This window comes from Silene latifolia, chromosome 11, assembly GCF_048544455.1.
Source record: "Silene latifolia isolate original U9 population chromosome 11, ASM4854445v1, whole genome shotgun sequence".
Taxonomy (NCBI): domain Eukaryota; kingdom Viridiplantae; phylum Streptophyta; class Magnoliopsida; order Caryophyllales; family Caryophyllaceae; genus Silene; species Silene latifolia.
This window is the reverse complement of record NC_133536.1, coordinates 7,092,856-7,111,422: the sequence shown is the minus strand read 5'-3', so window position 1 is coordinate 7,111,422 and position 18,567 is coordinate 7,092,856. Positions and strand designations below refer to the sequence as shown.

At 37.6% G+C, this 18,567-nt stretch overlaps 3 protein-coding genes across 4 annotated transcripts; 2 read left to right on the top strand and 1 right to left on the bottom strand.

The window, feature by feature from the left end:
• Window positions 1-203: 203 nt before the first annotated feature.
• LOC141610835 (pyrophosphate-energized vacuolar membrane proton pump 1) lies at window positions 204-8,512 on the top strand. Of its 2 annotated transcripts, none has more exons than XM_074429095.1 (8): window positions 204-684; window positions 3,915-4,489; window positions 4,733-5,112; window positions 5,354-5,440; window positions 5,529-5,859; window positions 6,710-7,120; window positions 7,720-7,779; window positions 8,007-8,512. In XM_074429095.1, the coding sequence occupies exons 1-8, from the start codon at window positions 441-443 to the stop codon at window positions 8,214-8,216; spliced, it is 2,298 nt and encodes a 765-aa protein (XP_074285196.1). In that variant the 5' UTR covers window positions 204-440; the 3' UTR covers window positions 8,217-8,512. The 2 variants fall into 2 exon arrangements, with proteins under 2 accessions (XP_074285196.1, XP_074285197.1); XM_074429096.1 differs by lacking the exon at window positions 204-684 and adding an exon at window positions 3,169-3,304 and having other exon boundaries at window positions 3,402-4,489.
• A 1,628-nt stretch (window positions 8,513-10,140) lies between these two features.
• On the top strand, window positions 10,141-13,219 carry LOC141610836 (protein LATERAL BRANCHING OXIDOREDUCTASE 1-like). Its single transcript, XM_074429097.1, has 4 exons — window positions 10,141-10,498; window positions 10,931-11,178; window positions 11,655-11,979; window positions 12,758-13,219. Exons 1-4 carry the CDS (start codon window positions 10,250-10,252, stop codon window positions 12,995-12,997), a joined length of 1,062 nt encoding a protein of 353 aa, XP_074285198.1. The 5' UTR covers window positions 10,141-10,249; the 3' UTR covers window positions 12,998-13,219.
• A 1,069-nt stretch (window positions 13,220-14,288) lies between these two features.
• Window positions 14,289-18,057, bottom strand: LOC141610834 (uncharacterized). Its single transcript, XM_074429094.1, has 5 exons — window positions 17,599-18,057; window positions 15,751-15,880; window positions 15,456-15,673; window positions 15,042-15,215; window positions 14,289-14,756 (listed from the first exon to the last, which is right to left on the bottom strand). Exons 1-5 carry the CDS (start codon window positions 17,809-17,811, stop codon window positions 14,670-14,672), a joined length of 822 nt encoding a protein of 273 aa, XP_074285195.1. The 5' UTR covers window positions 17,812-18,057; the 3' UTR covers window positions 14,289-14,669.
• Window positions 18,058-18,567: the final 510 nt, after the last annotated feature.

Here is an 18,567-nt window from a genome sequence, read left to right as displayed (position 1 = left end):
ATACTTAACCTAAAATATAATCAGATTTTGGAAAATATATATATTTTTTTAATTTAAAATTGATAGTTTCGAAAACAAAATTAATAAATAATGTAAAAATATACGAGTATATTTGAAACTAATTCACAACATATAATTTTTTTATAAAAAAAACTCATTCTTAAAAAATGTCTTTCTTTTGTAAATAATGAGTTTTTCTTCTAAAAAACATTAAAACCGTCTCATATAAAAATTACCGAGTACGAAATTACCCCACACAAACACCCACCATCTATCCAACAATTAATTTAATAAACCAACCATACAAAAACAACTATATAAACCTTCACACTCTTCTTACACTTGCTCACACACTCCAACACTCTTACTCAAATTGATTTTCCCCCCTTTTGTCTCCCACATTGCCGGAAAATCGGCGAATTAGGTTTCCGGCGATAAAAATGATACCAGATCTAGCAACTCAAATTATAATTCCGACGTGCGCCGTCGTCGGAATCATCTTTTCTCTTTTCCAATGGTTCATCGTTGCTAAAGTTAAGGTAACACCTGAAAAACAACACATCAACAATGGCGGAAGCTCGAAAAACGGTTTTCACGATCGTTTGATTGATGAAGAAGAAGAAGGTGTTGATGGTGACGAAGCCGTCCTTAAGTGCGCTGAAATCCAAAACGCCATTTCTGAAGGTCTAAATCTTTTCTCCTCTTTTTAGATCTAATTCTGTATGCAAAGGATCTTTAATCGTTGTTTTTTTCTCGGTTTCATTTGATTGTATACGTGTTTTATGTGAGCGGGAATTTTAAATAAATGTGGTAGTAGTAAAGGATCGACTCACAATGTGAAACCGTCTTATTCTATATATGCGTAGGTGATTTACTAAGATCTAGTCTAAGTCAGTCTAACTATTCCTCCATTTAACGTAATGTCGGTGTCGGTGACGACATGTCCGGAAGTAAATATAAGTATTTTCTGTTCCAATGAATAGTTTACGTTTGCTTTATTTTCTCCCTAGAAAATAAGATACTCAAAAGCCGAAAATGTCTAGTCTAGAGATTAAGACGGAGGTAGTATGGTCGATAGGTACCAAGTTTGAATCCCCTTTTCTCTATTGTAATGCGATTAAGTGCGCGCTTTGTTTAACAAAAATAAAAAAGAATAAGATACTCACCGGGACAACGGGAGTATGAAAACTCGTTTAGCGTGTCTTGCTTCAGATGGCTGTTTCCCGTCTGAAATAAGACGGACAACATGTTGTCATTTTACAATAAAATGTTATTTTCTGAAATATGTTACCATTATTTTTCAGAGGGTAGTGATAACATTTTGTGGATTAAATAGTGACATTCTCTTAAAAAATGACAATATTTTGTCGGTCTTATTTCAGACGGGAAAACAGCCCGTCTGAAATAAGAATTTGCGAAACTCATTTACTCTGTAGTCTGTAAGACGGTTTATTCTAGAGTATAATTTACTCGTATGTTATTTCTCGGAGAAAAAAACAGTATGAAAGCTTTTTAAGTAGTATGATTTTCTTATGTTATGTTACCAATAATCAATAATGTCATCATTTGATAGTTGATTAAGTTTTACGATTAGAATAAATTAGTAGGAGTAATTAGTTATTATGTTCTTAGATCTGTGCTTGATTCAAATTGAATAAAGCGGAAACTAAGGAATAAAAATCAAATCGATTTAACCAGATCCGAAACCGAAAACCAAAGAGGTGTGTATTCCACTAGCACTTTTGCTGTTGGTGCTTTAATTGCGAAATAATTGGCTGTATTCACCGTTTAAAAATAAAATAAAAGAGGTGTCGTTATCAGAGTAAAAGGTGGAGAGTATCTTTTGCTATTTTCAATGTTTTGCAGCTAGATAATGTCATGCGTGGTGCACGGGGTGTCTGGACATGTGGTAATATATTCATAGGTGTTACTCTGCTGAGGCAAGGTCTCAAAATACATTGGAAGTATCAAAACTTTGGTTCTAGAAAGAAAATTTAATGACTCATTGTAGATAAGGCCAGTGATCTTATCTCATGACAAGTTCATGACTAGTGAAGAGAGAGAGTGTATCATTTTCACATTTCGACACCCTCACTTCTCTATTCAGTACTCTATATTCGTTCAAATACGGTGTATATGTATGAGTAATATAAATAGTATTATACTCTTATGAAAACTTTTTTGTAAACAAAATAAGGGTTAATATTTTCCATATTCGTATTAAGTTAGGAATTAAAGACTAAATTATACACCACCCAATGTAATTAATGCATATATTTGGAATTTCTTTCCATATTCAGTTTCTTACATACAACTCAATGGTTGTATATATCAAAACTCAAAATATAATTGTTTCCAAGTTTTATAATATTTTTGTAAAAGTCAGTCAAGGTCAAGAACTCATTTTGAAAAACGTGAAGGTCATATATAAAATGATGGAAGGTGTTTAGATATATATTTAACAACTTTAGTAACTGCTAAAACATAGAGATGACAATTCGGACGGGCTAAGGCAGGCGGCACGAACACGGCACGGGCACGACACGGGACAGATGAACAGTATGGATGAACAATACTGTCTGCACGGGCACGACACGAACGGGTTGGAGGCGAGTTGTGGCAGCGTTTCTTGGGAATTCTCGTGCCTAGGCACGGCACGGCCCAAGCACAGACGACCCGAGATTTGGCCCGTTTCTTAATTATTTAATTAATTTTTTTTTTAATTTCATTTTTTAATTATCTAATTAAATCTAGTTATTAAAAAATCAACTAATCAAGACATCAAGTACATTAATATTTAATAAAATATATATTTAAATCATTAATATTCATTATTTATATAAATAAAAAACTATTTAGAAAAAAAATACCAAGGCTATTGAGTCGGCAGCACGTGGGCCCGAGCACGAAACTGGGCGTGCCAAGAGCAGGCCGCGGTGGGAGTTTGGGTGAGTGGGCCAGGCACGGCACGGCCAACCCAATATCCGTGCCTCGGCCTGGCCATTTTTGGGGGAAGGCACGATAGGCCGGCATGCGGGCCCAATGCCAACTCTACTAAAACATACAATCCATCTTTTTGATATTGTTTTTGGATGACAAGTGAACGTTTACACAAGTGAAATACTTAAAAAGAAATTCTCAAATAGAGAGATAAAAAAATGTACTCTGATTTACACACTCGAAAGTAAAATAGATAAACAAATAGCAAAGACGAAAGGACCTTGGGAAGAAGGGAGAGTGAGGGGCTCTCCCCTGTCGGAGTGTACTTTACCTAATGCACCACCCGTCCACCCCCAATTCTAAAGTAGGACAGTAGTACCAAGATGGAGTGATTTTACATGCACCCTCTTTATATATAGGGTTTTTCTAGGATGAACCCATGTGTTTTTTCGAATTCGCAGATATATTCTCGGTTTTTTTATAATCATACAAGGTACCGAACAAAATAGAAACTCCTTTAGGTAAACTAAATAATCAAATTTTGTTCTTTAGAATTGTGCAATTTTAGTTGATTCCTCGTTTGAAATACTTAAAGTTTTCAATATAATCGTTGTTACTAATCAATAGACAACTTTTATTCAAAAAGTTTGAGCCTTGAATTCCCGAATGATGATACTTTGGGTATTTTAACTTAATTCAGGGGTGTATTAGAAGATTTTAAAAACTAGGGTAAATGTTAGAATTCGGAAAAACATAAGGGTACACAGTGGAAAATGTTCTCCAAATTGTCATGAAAATAATTGATTTTATATCCCAAATTATCGAATTTTAGCCAAAGTTACAAGCTTTGAGAACCCAATAAAACAATTGTGTGCCATCATGGAACTTGTGCTAGTTGTAACATGTAACTTAAAGTTAAAGATGACTTAATCTGTGCAACTTGTATTGACTCGAACTCTTGCTCTATCAATCAGGTGCAACATCCTTTTTGTTCACGGAATACCAGTATGTCGGGGTTTTTATGGTTGCATTCGCTGTTCTCATCTTCCTCTTCTTGGGATCTGTGGAAGGCTTTAGTACAGAAACTCGACGATGCACTTACAACCCTTTTAAGACGTGTAAGCCAGCATTGGCCACAGCTGTCTTCAGTACTGTGGCCTTCATGCTTGGTGCCATCACTTCTGTGATCTCCGGTTTCTTGGGAATGAAGATTGCAACTTACGCAAATGCAAGGACAACCTTGGAAGCTAGGAAAGGCGTCGGCAAGGCTTTCATTACTGCGTTCAGATCTGGTGCTGTAATGGGTTTCCTTCTTGCAGCAAATGGCCTACTGGTTCTCTATATCACCATTAATTTATTCAAGTTGTACTATGGTGACGATTGGGAGGGTCTTTTTGAGGCTATTACTGGCTATGGTCTTGGTGGATCATCTATGGCTCTCTTTGGTAGAGTTGGAGGAGGTATTTATACCAAGGCCGCTGATGTCGGTGCTGATCTTGTTGGAAAGGTTGAAAGGAACATCCCAGAGGATGATCCCAGGAACCCAGCTGTAAGTACATGAATTACTCACATAATTTTTTCGTGCAGTACAACGACTACAACATCAGCCCAGTGCCTTAGATAACCCGTATTAAGAATTACATCGTAAATGCATTGACACTCTTGTTGTTTCGTGATACAAAAAGCATAGGAAGTTTAGCGAGCCATTTTGCATTACTCTTATCAAATTCCATAGCTGATTAATTGCTACATGCTTATTTGTTATTTTTCACACTGTGACATGATTTTTCAGGTGATTGCTGACAATGTGGGTGACAATGTTGGTGATATTGCCGGAATGGGTTCCGATCTTTTTGGCTCATACGCTGAATCATCTTGCGCTGCTCTTGTCGTTGCTTCAATATCGTCCTTTGGTATCAATCATGAGTACACTGCCATGTGTTATCCCCTACTCATCAGTTCCGTGGGAATCATAGTTTGCTTAATCACAACTCTCTTTGCTACTGATTTCTTTGAAATTAAGGCTGTCAAAGAAATTGAGCCAGCACTGAAGATGCAACTAATTATTTCTACTGGACTGATGACTGTTGGAGTTGCCGTTATCTCTTGGATTGCTCTTCCATCTTCTTTCACCATTTTTAATTTTGGCACTCAGAAGGTTGTTCAAAACTGGTAAGTTGATTACACTTGATTATATTTCTGTTTTAAAAAATTTTACGCACTTTCTAAGTGTGTTAAAGTTGGGTAATGTCTACAAAAGTATATGTTATTTCTATTCCTGGGAAAACTCCTGTGTTCTATGGACGACGCTTGGCTGGTTGTACGATTTAGTATCATATTTTCACCGACATTACATTAGTGTTAAGTTCCTTTTGAGCCTGTTACATGACCGCCAGTATAACTTCTCTCGCAGGCAACTTTTCTTGTGCGTGTGTGTTGGCCTCTGGGCAGGTCTCATTATTGGTTTTGTGACCGAGTACTACACCAGCAACGCATACAGGTAAATAACTTGTAAAGACTTGTGCGCTATTCGAAATTCAGTTATATATGATACTCAATGTAATCTTTGTACTGGTTTTTTCTGTCAGTCCTGTGCAAGATGTTGCTGATTCTTGCCGAACCGGAGCTGCCACCAACGTCATCTTTGGTTTAGCGTTAGGTTACAAGTCTGTCATTATTCCTATTTTCGCCATAGCTGTCAGTATCTTCATTAGTTTCAGTTTCGCTGCCATGTATGGTGTTGCTGTGGCCGCCCTTGGAATGTTGAGCACCATTGCTACTGGTCTTGCTATTGACGCTTATGGCCCTATCAGTGACAATGCTGGTGGTATTGCTGAGATGGCCGGCATGAGCCATAAAATTCGTGAAAGGACTGATGCCCTTGATGCTGCTGGTAACACAACTGCTGCCATTGGCAAGGTATGCATTTCTTGTGTTATATATTGTAGAGAAGAAAATTACGAGCTTCTTTAACTGTTTTAACTTTTAATGTGTCGCTTCTTTTCTGGACATTTGCGGGTGCTCCCTATCTGATGGACTAGATGTTTAGGGTTTATCTAGTTAATTACACCTGCCTTGTACATCTTCAGTGGTTAGACAGCTGGACACTCTTTTTGGTATAAAGAGAGCCACGAGGCAATTTTTGGTGCCAAAAGGTTTTGAACCGTGGTTATGAGTACCAGCTAAGCAAATTGCACCTGCAGTCTGTTTTGTATTTTAGGTGATTTTTTTTGTTCATTTGCCACGAGGAAATATTTAATGTTTTTATTTAATTTTTAAAAATTTATTTGTTCTTTTCGGATTTATTAAAGCTTTTTACCAACAACTTTCTTATACGGAGTATATTAATACTTGGTTCACTTTTAAGGTATTCCGGACCCTTAGGTTTTACTTCGGTTTTCAAAAGCGTGTTAATCTTTATTCTCGATTTAAATTCTAAGTTTTTATAAAAGAAATCCGGATTTCGATTTTAAAACCTACAAGTTTACCTGGCTTTTGTATTATTTTTCACTCTCCTTTTGTTTTTCAATTTTTCTTTTCTATTTTTTTCGCATTTTGAGGTGTGCGTTCACCCATGGACGGTTCTAAAGGATGATTCATGTCAACCGACCCCAAATCATTTTGGGATTAAGGCTATGATGTTGTTGTTGTTGTTGTATTTGCCCAATACAAGGCGTAGTGAAGCTACATTCAGGTTGCATGGTAAATGATGTGAAATTTGTCAATTCTAATGTATAGTAAACAAACCTGTGGGACTTTCTGCTTTCAGGGATTTGCTATCGGCTCAGCTGCATTGGTCTCTTTGGCCCTCTTTGGTGCTTTTGTCAGCCGCGCTTCTATTGCAACCGTTGATGTGCTCACCCCCAAAGTATTCATCGGATTAATTGTTGGTGCCATGCTTCCTTACTGGTTTTCTGCAATGACCATGAAGAGTGTGGGTAGTGCTGCTTTGAAGATGGTTGAGGAGGTCCGAAGACAGTTCAACACAATCCCAGGATTGATGGAAGGAACTGCAAAGCCCGACTATGCCACTTGTGTTAAGATCTCCACTGATGCATCTATTAAGGAGATGATCCCACCTGGTGCATTGGTTATGCTTACCCCACTCATTGTCGGAACTCTCTTCGGTGTGGAGACCCTTTCTGGTGTTTTGGCAGGCTCTCTTGTTTCAGGTGTCCAGGTAAATGATTTGGTCTAGTTTTTCAATTTTGTTTAGACATCATCGCTACATCCGTAGTGATTATGGTACAGGTTGTTTCGTGGTTTATTTGTTTTTTTGGGATATTCTCTCATCTACCCCTGAACTTTTTCGTTTTCTAAGGTGTACCCCTCGTTTTTCACAAAAAAAACTTTGACCGACAATAATTTTCTGTTACGAGTTCAGAAAGCAGTAATTTTTTTTTTCAAACCAATTATCTCGTCAAGGCCTTGAATTTGAAAAAAAAAATTCACCGCTTTTTGAACTCGTAGCCGGTAGTTATGGTAGGTCAAAGCTTTTTTAACGAATAAACTTTGACCGACCATAATTTCCGACTACGAGTTGAGACGTGGTAGAATTCTTTTTCAAACTGGAGACCTCTTAAAAATGGTCAATTTGGAAAAAAAGTTTATCGTGTTCCGAACTTGTAGCCAATAGTTATTGACAGTCAAAGTTTTTTTTGCAAGAAAAGAGGGTACATCGTAGAAAACGGAAAAGTTCAGGGTACACGAGAGAATATCCCTTGTTTTTTTTTCTACGTTTTTTTTCCTTACGAGTATCTTTGGTTGGCTTATTACCAGGTTGCCATATCTGCCTCAAACACTGGTGGAGCATGGGACAATGCGAAGAAGTACATTGAGGTATAGTTTTAGAGCTACCTATGATAATATGGATGATAAAGTCTCGTATGAGACCGTGTAAAAATACGCTTACTGTTCGACCAACCCTAATTAGTCCTTTACGTATTATTTAGTAGTTCAACTGGGAATTTGTTGGTCGACAATTTCGAATTGTTACACCATCTTACATAATAATTTAGACTTTCTGTAAGATGTTATTGTTAATTTCCTTTTGTTTCCTCTTTTAGGCCGGTGTATCCGAGCATGCAAAGTCTCTCGGACCAAAGGGTTCAGAACCACACAAGGCAGCTGTCATCGGTGACACCATCGGCGACCCTCTTAAGGATACATCTGGCCCTTCACTAAACATACTGATCAAGCTCATGGCAGTTGAGTCACTTGTTTTTGCTCCTTTTTTCGCCACTCACGGTGGCCTTCTCTTCAAGATCTTCTCGTAATGGTAACAGCGACTCCAACTTGAAGGAATGAATCATCGGGATTTTCTTGTGTTCTATCTCATCTGTAATACCCAAGTTTTCTGCCGATTTATGGGTCTGTGAGTGTACTTTTGGTAGGAAGCAGTACAATTATTGTCGATTATTATGAAATTAGTATTGAGGATCCATTTGTGAGTCTAGAGAAGGAAATCTGTGGTTTTTTTTTTTGTTACATTTGTTTTAGGGAAATTTGTTCTGTCTACAGACAGTATGCTTTTAGGATCCAAATGAATGAGTTGATTTTGCCAATTTGTTAAGTTTAACTGGTAAATGAGCATATTTATGGACTATACAACCAGTTGTTGTATATGTTATACGGTGTAGAATCTGAGCTTTGTGATAAAGTATCCGAGCTTTATGTTAAATAATATGATCTTTATCAAAAAGTATTGAGTTCATCCCTGTGTTACTCAGACTCGGCAGAGAAGTGTCGTATCCGACGCGTATCGGAGTGTCGGACACGTGATTCTAAAATTGAAGTGACACGGGGATACGGTCAAATAAGTGTCTTGACTATTTTAAAGACACCGATACGACACGTCATTCTTTATTTTTTCTATAAATATATTATAATAATATATAAATATATATATAATGTTGAGAAATAACAAAAAAATATAGTCTGTAGAATAAATCTAGTAAAAGAGTAAAGGTGAGGAAAGATAAAACATATTAAAATATTACAATTAATGATAACAGCTGTCATTAAACAACTTTCCACACTTACTTTTTTTTTAAAAATGAAACCCTACCATATCCTATTTGCCTTTCATCTGCCGCAATACCCAAAAGTTCCTCCATCTCTCTCTCTCTCTCTTTTTTCCCGCTACTCCTCACACCCAATCAATCAATCAATCATCACTGTGCAAAGAGTCGAGAGTCGTGTCGAACTCTGAAGTATCCCAAGCGTGTCAGGTGTCGTATTAGGTGTCGTGTCGTGTCGACACTCGACACTCCACCTAGCTAAGGTGTCGGAGCTACACAGGTTCATCCATTTATACATTAAAAACATGAACTTTGAATTAGCTCAGAAAGAATACATATAAGCTCGGATTCTTATACCTTGGTTGTACAATGCTTATGGTACAACTGGATGTATAATCTTATGTTATAATTCTCTTGTTCATTCAATCATTTAACTTTACGGTTTTTCTGACGTGTGCTTAAAAGCACACATTAATAACTCATATATGTAGTATGATTTACAAGATATTTTTATTACTCAATTCTTGTTCTGTCTAGTGATATACTTTTTTAAGACCATATTGCCCCTACATAGATAATAAATAAATGTAATTTTTTTTTTTTTGTTGACAATTATAAATGTAAAAATTGATGGGCACTAACCAAATGAATTTATTTAGCTGGCCAAAGTAGGGTGTAACTGTGTAAGTGTAACCGAGCTGTTCTGATATCAAACTCGTATAGGATTGGGTTTGGCTTGGAAATTTGAGCTCTGGGATCGGCTTGGAAATTTGAGCTCTGGCGTTTCGCCTGGAGCTCGTTGAGTTTAACAAATATTTAGTCTCGGTTTGTTACTAAAAATCTTTTCTTTTCTCACTTGACAAGTCTAACTAAAATTGAATATATTAAAAAAATAGAATTATAAATTACTGATAAATATAGTTGTAATACCAAAATAACAATGTTTTAAAAAATACAATTATAAAAATATTGAAGAAATACTAAAAATATCTAAAAGCAAGCTGAGATGAGCTTCCAATCCAAGTAATGGGATCAACTCGGATTTGGTGAAGCTGGACTTGAGTTTGGGCTCTAGATCAGTTCTGACTGAACTTTGACTAAACCGACTCTGAGAACTAAGTGAACGAGCTCAAATACTTTACAGCCTTAGACGAGAGGAAGAAAAATCCGAAAGGACAAAAAGACAACGACTTGATGAGATTTTGCTATATCTTTAGTACAGCAGATAACCATTCAACTTTTGGAAGCTATATTCTCAGAAACACCGAGAACAAACAAGTATTTTGAATATGGCTGATGTATTGTCTGAGGAAATTTCGTTAGCAGGAAATCTGCTAGCGAAGCGAGTGCAGGATTTGGTTGTGCAGGGGGAAGAACCTCCAAAGCCATACTTATGCCGCGAGGACAACGACAGTATTTCAGCTTTAGCTCCAATTCCGACCATAGATGTTGGCCTTCTGACAGAAGCATCGAGTGTTGCGAATTCTGACGAGTTGCAGGACCTTAAATCAGCTCTCTGTAAATGGGGCTGCTTTCAGGTTTGATCCATGTATCTTACTGACTTTAATATCTGCTGCTAAGCGAGTCGGGATTAGGTTGGGTCAATATTTCGTATATCAGGTTATATTTTGACAGGTCTTCTGGGCTGAATGTATATCTTCTTTGTCATTTTTTTGGCGAGAATAAGGATTGTACATAAATTCTCATACTGTCTCGTGGTTATAAATTACGGAGTACATTTTAGTTTTATGACATCAAAAATCATTTTTTTCTGAGCTTATATGTAATTTTTTTGAGTTATAATGTAACTTTTTGAAATTAATGTATACGTAAATGAATTCAAAAACTTTATAATACAACTCAAAATTTTTAAATTTAATTAAAAATCAAAACTTTATGTTAATGATCAAAAAACTATATCATCCAATGTATTACATCAGATGTATAATCCACTTACTGTTTTTTGGCAGGTAGTAGGTCATGGGATGCCAAGTTCATTACTGGATGGGATGCGCAAAGTTACGAGGGAATTTTTCGAGCAGCCAATGGAAGAGAAGAGAAGATACGCGAAGGGCGTGAATGAGTATGAAGGTTATGGAGCTGACCCTGTCCCTGAGGAAGGGCAACCCTTGGACTGGCAAGACAGGTTGGCACTTACTGTGTATCCTGAGGATAACAGGAATCTTCGCTTTTGGCCGGAGAATCCGTCTTCTTTCAGGTTCGCATTTAGCCTTTGTCAAATAATTCATCAATTCCGTGTCCTATTGAAACAAAAAAAATCGTAAAGTTGGCTGGTGTGAGTGGTAACGGCTCTCATCTCTGAAAAAGTCAAACTTTGGAGCTGTCGATAGGGGATACTCTTGGTCAACACCCCAAAAGAAAAAAAAAATCATCTGAGTATTCGCTTTCGGGTCATTTGTGCCTTGATTCTGTTAGTCGCCACTTCGAATGACTATGCGGGGGTCTTATTAGGTCATTCTGTAGCAGTTATGCTTATTATACCGTTTGAATCTGTTATCTAAAAAACTCATCACATATTAATAAAACTCTCTCCCTTCTGCCATGTGGACTTAGCTAACACACCGTTAGTTAACCACGTAAATCTGTGCGTTGCTTTCTTTATTGTTTTTATTTGTCTTTCTTGCTTCTGTTATAACATATAGTTTCACCTTCTTTGTATACCGAATGGAGCAGGGAGGTTGTAGATGAGTACTCATCGAAATTGAAGGCGATGACTAAATTACTGTCGAAAGCAATGGCAAAGTGCTTGGACTTGGAAGAAAATAGCTTCATCAACCAATTTGGGGAAAAAGAAGAGTTTGTCATGAGATTCAATTACTATTCACCTTGTCAAATGTCGGATCGAGTGATGGGTCTTAAAGCTCACTCCGATGGCACAAGCTACAGTCTTATACTACAGGATCAAGTGCAAGGCCTACAGATCCTTATGGATGGTACTTGGCTTACAGTTCCTGCAGATCCTGAGGCTATCCTTGTTCTCATAGGTGATCAAATGGAGGTACTTAAGAATATTTGCGTAATTCTCATTTCAGACGGGACTTTTTTTGTCTGAAATTTAGACGGAGAAAATGTCGTTGTTTTGTAATAAAAAGTGACCATTTAAATGACAAAATGTTACCGCTAAAGTTATAGCTAAAACTGTTCAACATTTTATTAGAAAATTATTCTGTAAATGGTAACATTTTATCAAAAAAATGTCACATTTTCTCCGTCATAATTTCAAACAGAAAACCCCCGTCTTGGGAGACTTGTGAATTATTCAAAAATAACATCTTCTTCGCTTTGAAACATGATAGAATGTTTTTTGTCGTACGCAACTTAAAAAAAAAAAAGTATTTCCAACCGCATTTTAAAAAAGTTGGTCAAACACAAGCTTTAATATAATTTTTTTTGTCAAACACGACATTTTGGCCGGATTCCGTAACTTAAGCATTTCCAACCTCGTTTCCTATATCAAACATCGACTGAAAGTCACCCCATTACAAATGGTCTAAAAATCCTTTTAAATTGACGAAATCCAACCAAAATGTCGCTGTTTTTGAAAGGTAGTGTTTGGAAAAACTTTTTGTTTAAGGTTATATTTGACAAAAAAACCCTAAATCAGAATTGAAATTCTTGATCCAATTATCATTACGGGGTTACTCGGAAACCCTCTCCATATGAGTATGTGACCCTCTTACCGCACCTTAGGTATGAGTCCTTAAGGCACGAGGATAATATTGTTGTATTCCGAAACCAGCTCTCCATTAGACTGAATCGGCGTTGTTTGGTTACAGATAATGACGAATGGGACATTTAAAAGCCCGGTTCACAGAGTGGTGAGCAATTCAGACAAAGACAGGATCTCGATTGCTATGTTCTATTCTCCCGAAACAGGCAAGGAAATCCACCCTGAAGACGGCTTGATTAGTGAAGAAAACAAACCGATATTATATAAACCAGTGAAAAACTATGGTGAGGTATACTGGGTGTATTATAACAAAGGGCAGAGATCAATTCACACTGCCCAGGTCTGATCTTATGTGTCCATATAACGAGACTCGAGCATTGATGTGTGTTCTTCAGTCTCGGCTTTCCTGTAAGTCCTTATTTTCGGCTTTTAAGCCTTTGAATTTCAGTTAGTTCTGCGTAAGACCGAGTGTGCTGTATGTTTATGGCTTATGTACACTGTATACTGTAATATTGTAAGTTTCTGTGGACAACTACAGTAAGTTTAATACACTGGTACTACATCGGACGGACGACAGATGTAATGTACAAGACCGATTAAATCACGAGGCTCGGTGTAAGCGCTTTGTTTGCACATGGAAATCGGGGACTACAAACAGGAAAAACATCCTAGAGCTGGCAAATGCAGACCCGACCCGCCTGAAACCGACCCGATACAACCTGAAAATTGGGTGAACCGAAACCGACCCGACCCGAACCAACCCGATAACTGATAGCAGCCTTATTTTTTCTAACCCAAATCCGACCCGTGACCCAATATTTCTCAGCTCGATAGATGACACGATAATGAAATAGTTTATAATGGTTTAAATAACAACAAATTGACATTTATTTTAATTAATTGTTTTCACTAAAAACTACAATTAATATACCTACCGATTATTTAAACATAAAATTACCATCTAAAACTAAATATATAAGATGAAATATATGCTAATAACCTGACCCGGCACAGACCCGCTAATGACCCGACTCTACTTGCCACCCGTTGATAGCCCGACCCGAAGATAACCCGACATGAACCAAACCGACCCGAACCGTCACTGACCCAACATAACCCGAATCCTATATGACCCGACCCGCTTTGACCCGACCCGTAACCGACCCGTGCCACCTCTAAACATCCTGATAGCTTGTTAATTAACTACTGTTCATATTCAATTTGGTAATCATATTTTGGCAAAACATTTTTAACATAATCTTCGTGTTCCAAGAGCATTAATAATACACTAAGGCGAAAGGTGGGATGAGAGTATCAGCATACGCACATGTTTCGAGAATTTGACCATGAAAATCGATACCTGCCTGGAACCTACCGAGATCTTCGTGACTGGGGTCAACTACCTTAACTTTTCCATGTGATAATTAGACTATTAGTGCAATCACACCTTTATAAGTTAGTAACAGAGGAAATTCGACACGCGAATAACCGAATATGGGTATGACACTTAAAATGCTTCTTTTTAAGCCTCTTGGACATGCGTCCAGCGTCCAGAGTCCAGACATGTAAAGAATTTGTGTTTAAGACTAGACGAGCTTAATGTAGACGTACACTAATAAGAAAACACAAAGGAAGAATTTCAAAGCCGATACAACAAGTCTTTTGTTCCATTAATATAAGGAAAGAAATCAAGGACAGATTACAAATGACAATATAACATTACTACCGAACATCAGAGAAGGGACAGAACGGCTAGATCTTGCCCGATCCCATCCCATAGCATAAGGAACAGAGAAGGGACAGAACTGCTAGATCTTGCCCGATCCCATAATATAACCACAACTATAGATGGAGCAATCGAGGATTGTGTGCCTTCAATCTGCTCCTTGTAAGACAATAACTTAAAATACAGAAGACTAATGTAGGTACCTAAGCTTCACTTCTGTCTTTTTATCACTTTCAGGTTTGTGTGCTTTCTGATAACCCTTTTCAGCTGTCATTTTCGAGATCTTGAAGAACTAGAAGATGTCTGGATGAAAACGACCAGGTATGGAACTGCTTTGCTGCGCCTGCTTCAGATGCATGCTCAATGCATAATTAGTAACCTGTGATCAAAGATGGTTACGTGTTTTTGTCAGATCTTTAATTACAAAACTACACAAAACGATTATAAATGCTTAGAACACCTTGCAAGATCCATCACCCAATGCCTATGTTACTTCGACCCCTTGTTTGGATAGCGGAACTTAAACAGAAAGAGGGGGACAACTTTCCGTGTTCAAAGGGTAAATGGGTCTGAGGGAAATGAAGGGGAGGAAAATTAAGGGAAGCCTATTTACGATGCTTTCACAGGCTGAATATAAACAACACAAAGAATACTAGTGTCAGACCTCTAGTCCCCTCAGCTGCTCCTGGTACTGAGAGAGTAGATGTTTAAGTTGCTCCACTTCTTGGTTCTTGTCATCAAATTCCTTTGAACGCTCGTGTTGAATTTGCACAGCACGTTTAAGGATACTGTTTTCACGCGTAAGCCCTTCATATTGCTCCTTCAGCATGATGTTTTCCTGCCATGAGAGACACCTACGTAAGGCTAAGAATGCCAACTAACAAATCCAACACAAGACGAGAGACCGATACCACCACACTTAGACCTGTCATACAAACGCAATACCTAATTCCAAGAAGTAGTGACTGGTAAGACAAGAACTACAATTTCGAACATAACTCACACAACAGGCCGGCATATTACAAGGTGATACATTAAATACTGATTACCAATATACGGAGTTCAAATTTGAAACTACCTTGTGATAATTCTCTGCTGTCGCATTAGCATTGGCCGTTATAGACTTCTCTAGAGCTTCCAATACCCTAGCTGCACGGGCTCGAGCATCATCTACGCTGGTCGCACTTGTCATCTCTCTGACAAATAGCTCCACCCACTGAGTACCATCAGTTGGGAGCCCGTTTTGAGCAGAAGTTTCTCCATTAGGATCTGTTTCTCCATCAATAGCTGAACCAACTACAAAGAGTAGATATATAATTAGATTTGTTCTTCAGCCAAATAAATTTTAAAAAAAAAATCCACAAGTGCAATACCTTGTCCCACTTGTTCCTTCACATGGTTGGCAGAAGCTGAACCCTCAGACGATCCCAAACACATCTCATTCAGCCTCTTGATCGCAGCATCTATGTCATCACCACACACTTCCAGTGCCTTGTTGATAAGCTGAAATACGAGAATAAAAAGAAAACTTAATCAAGTGTTGACTACTTCGCTCTCGCCTGTCAGAGTTGGGTTAGGTTGCCTAATCAAATTCTCAACCAGCGGCAAACATTACAACTTTACTACTTGCAGAATATTGACTCTCTGATAACAACCACAAAAATTCTTGCCCATCTCTACACAAACCACACTGCTACAAAATCAAGCTATCTTGATAATTGATATAGATGACAATCCAAAGTTCCAAACACATTGTCCTCTATTTCGATTTGATGCACACTAAAATAATGGATGAATGGCATGACAGACTTTAAGCAGTGGAAATGGAAAAGAAGACAAGATCAAGCAACAAATGACTCATCTTGAGTCTTGACTCTTGAGAACATAGGATTTATGTTACTGGCATTCTCTTTTTTCCAAATAACGTTTATACATGAAGATTGCTCTGGCAAACTTAATGAGCTGCAAGATCACCAATATCTTACCTAAGTCTCACATTTTCACTAAAAGGCTTCCATTTAATCCCGGTAGAGCAAACTAAGACTCCCTCCTTAGTTTGAGAAGGTGCAAGGCGCACTGAGGCGATGGGGTCCCAAGGGGCTGAGGCGCAAGGCGCGAGGCGAAGGCACACTGGTTTTTCAAAAGAGCATCCATATTTTACAATCAAATTTTATGCGAAAATAGTCCCTTTTTTGTTTTAAAGAGGGCTACCATGTTTTTAAAAGTGAAAATTAAGGACAACGGGGAGAAAAGAAGGGTCAAATAAAAGAATTTTGAACAAAAATATGGAATTGCACACTAGTGCGCCTTGGGTGCGCCTCACTAGTTGCACCTTTGTTGTGCCTCATGCGCCTTAGGTGCGCCTTTTGCACTCCATGCGCCTCAGAGTGCGATCTGGTTGGCGCCTTGCGCCTAGGCGCGCCTCAGGCACGCTTTTTTAAACCAAGACTCCCTCCAATTCTTTGTAACTGCTTAATGATCTAATCGACTAATCCTCAACGCCAGTCAAAAACCAAGTGTACAGCTTTTAGCAAACCATGACCCAAATCCAGTCTCTGCTCAATTTGCTAGTTACATGCATCTTACATCTATCCAACTTTCGACAACAAATCCAGTCTCTGCTCAATTGGTTTAAATCCTTCTTAATACTAATAAATTATTCTCAACACCATGGTTTACATGAAATTGCCTTCTTAAATACATGAAATTACTACCAGATACTGATCAAGAAGAAATCACAACATACCAAATTACTTCACAAAATCAGGTAAAGAAGGGGGCCTTCTTATGTACATGAAATTACTACAAGAACTACATTACCCAAATGCCTCAATGGCTCCCGCAAATAGCAAGGTAAGGAGGGGGGTTCGGATGTACACAGCCACCCAACACAAAGATGTTGGTTTCCGAATGACCCAAGATGAAATCACAACATAAGTACATTCAAAAACCAAACTACTTCACAAAATCAGGTAAAATTCAATGGTAAATCTGCAATCTATAATCCTAAATTCTAAGAATCCAACAATCAAACTAACAATAAAACACAAATTATCCATCATCAAAGTGTTTATTACTACTTAAAATAAAAAATATTAATCAGTAAGTAACAAAGTCATGATCTTTCTTCTTAAAAAATACTCCTCTAAATTAAACATAACTAAAAACACAATTAATTAAAACATCAACGTAAAATAAAGTTATTAATATGAACAAATTACCTCTTGATCCATCAATGGAAAAAGCTCCCTAAGCCTATCAAAAACACCACTACTCAACGGCGGCGGCGGCGGCGAAGACGACAACGAGAATCGAACCGGAGACGTTGACGAAGCACAACGAAGACGCTTCGAAACCGGATTCGGAGACGATGTTGATGAATAATCAGTATAATCTTCAAAAAAATTCCTCTTTCCACACACAATTGCAGACATTTTATACAAACAACTCAAAATTAAATAAATAAATAAACCTTAGAAAGTAAAATCAAACGTATCTAAAAATCACAAAATGACGAAATCGAATGAGATTTTTAATCGTGCAGACGAATCGATTGAATGTGTGAATTGAATTAATTAGAGTATCGTATGATAAAGTTAGGGTTTTTGAGGGACGAGAAATTGGGGATTTTTTTGGGGGAAATGTTGAAGAAAGGTGGTGTCGTGATTTGTAGGATTGTTGTGGTGTGCCGGACAGGTTATGTTATATAGTGCGGTGTGGGGTTTATCGTCTTAAAATTTAGTTCCGTTTGTCAAGATAAATAAGGTATCTTATTACAACAAGTCTTGCTGAAGATGGGTCGGAGCAAGTGACGGGTAATGTCACTTACAAAACGGAAGGGAGACAAGGTGGGGGCACCCCCATGTGCTTCCCTCTCTCCTCTATTTGGGTCATTTGTGAGAGGAAATGGTATCCGTCACTCCAAAGTGACGGATACGTGCCGTCTTCAATGAGATTTTGTGATCTTATTAATGAATTACGACTCACTAAATCGTAAAATTACCGTTTGAGATCCTTAGTTTTACACGAGGAAGATCTTCTTTGGTTTTTATTAGTTTTGTTTTCGATGTTACATCTAGTTTTTAAATTGATGTTTGCCGTTTTATTCATGAACAAGTCTTTCTCTTTTCAAAAAAAAAAAATTCTAATGTTCTATTTTGTTGCAAGTGTTAGATAATGAGAACCGAAAT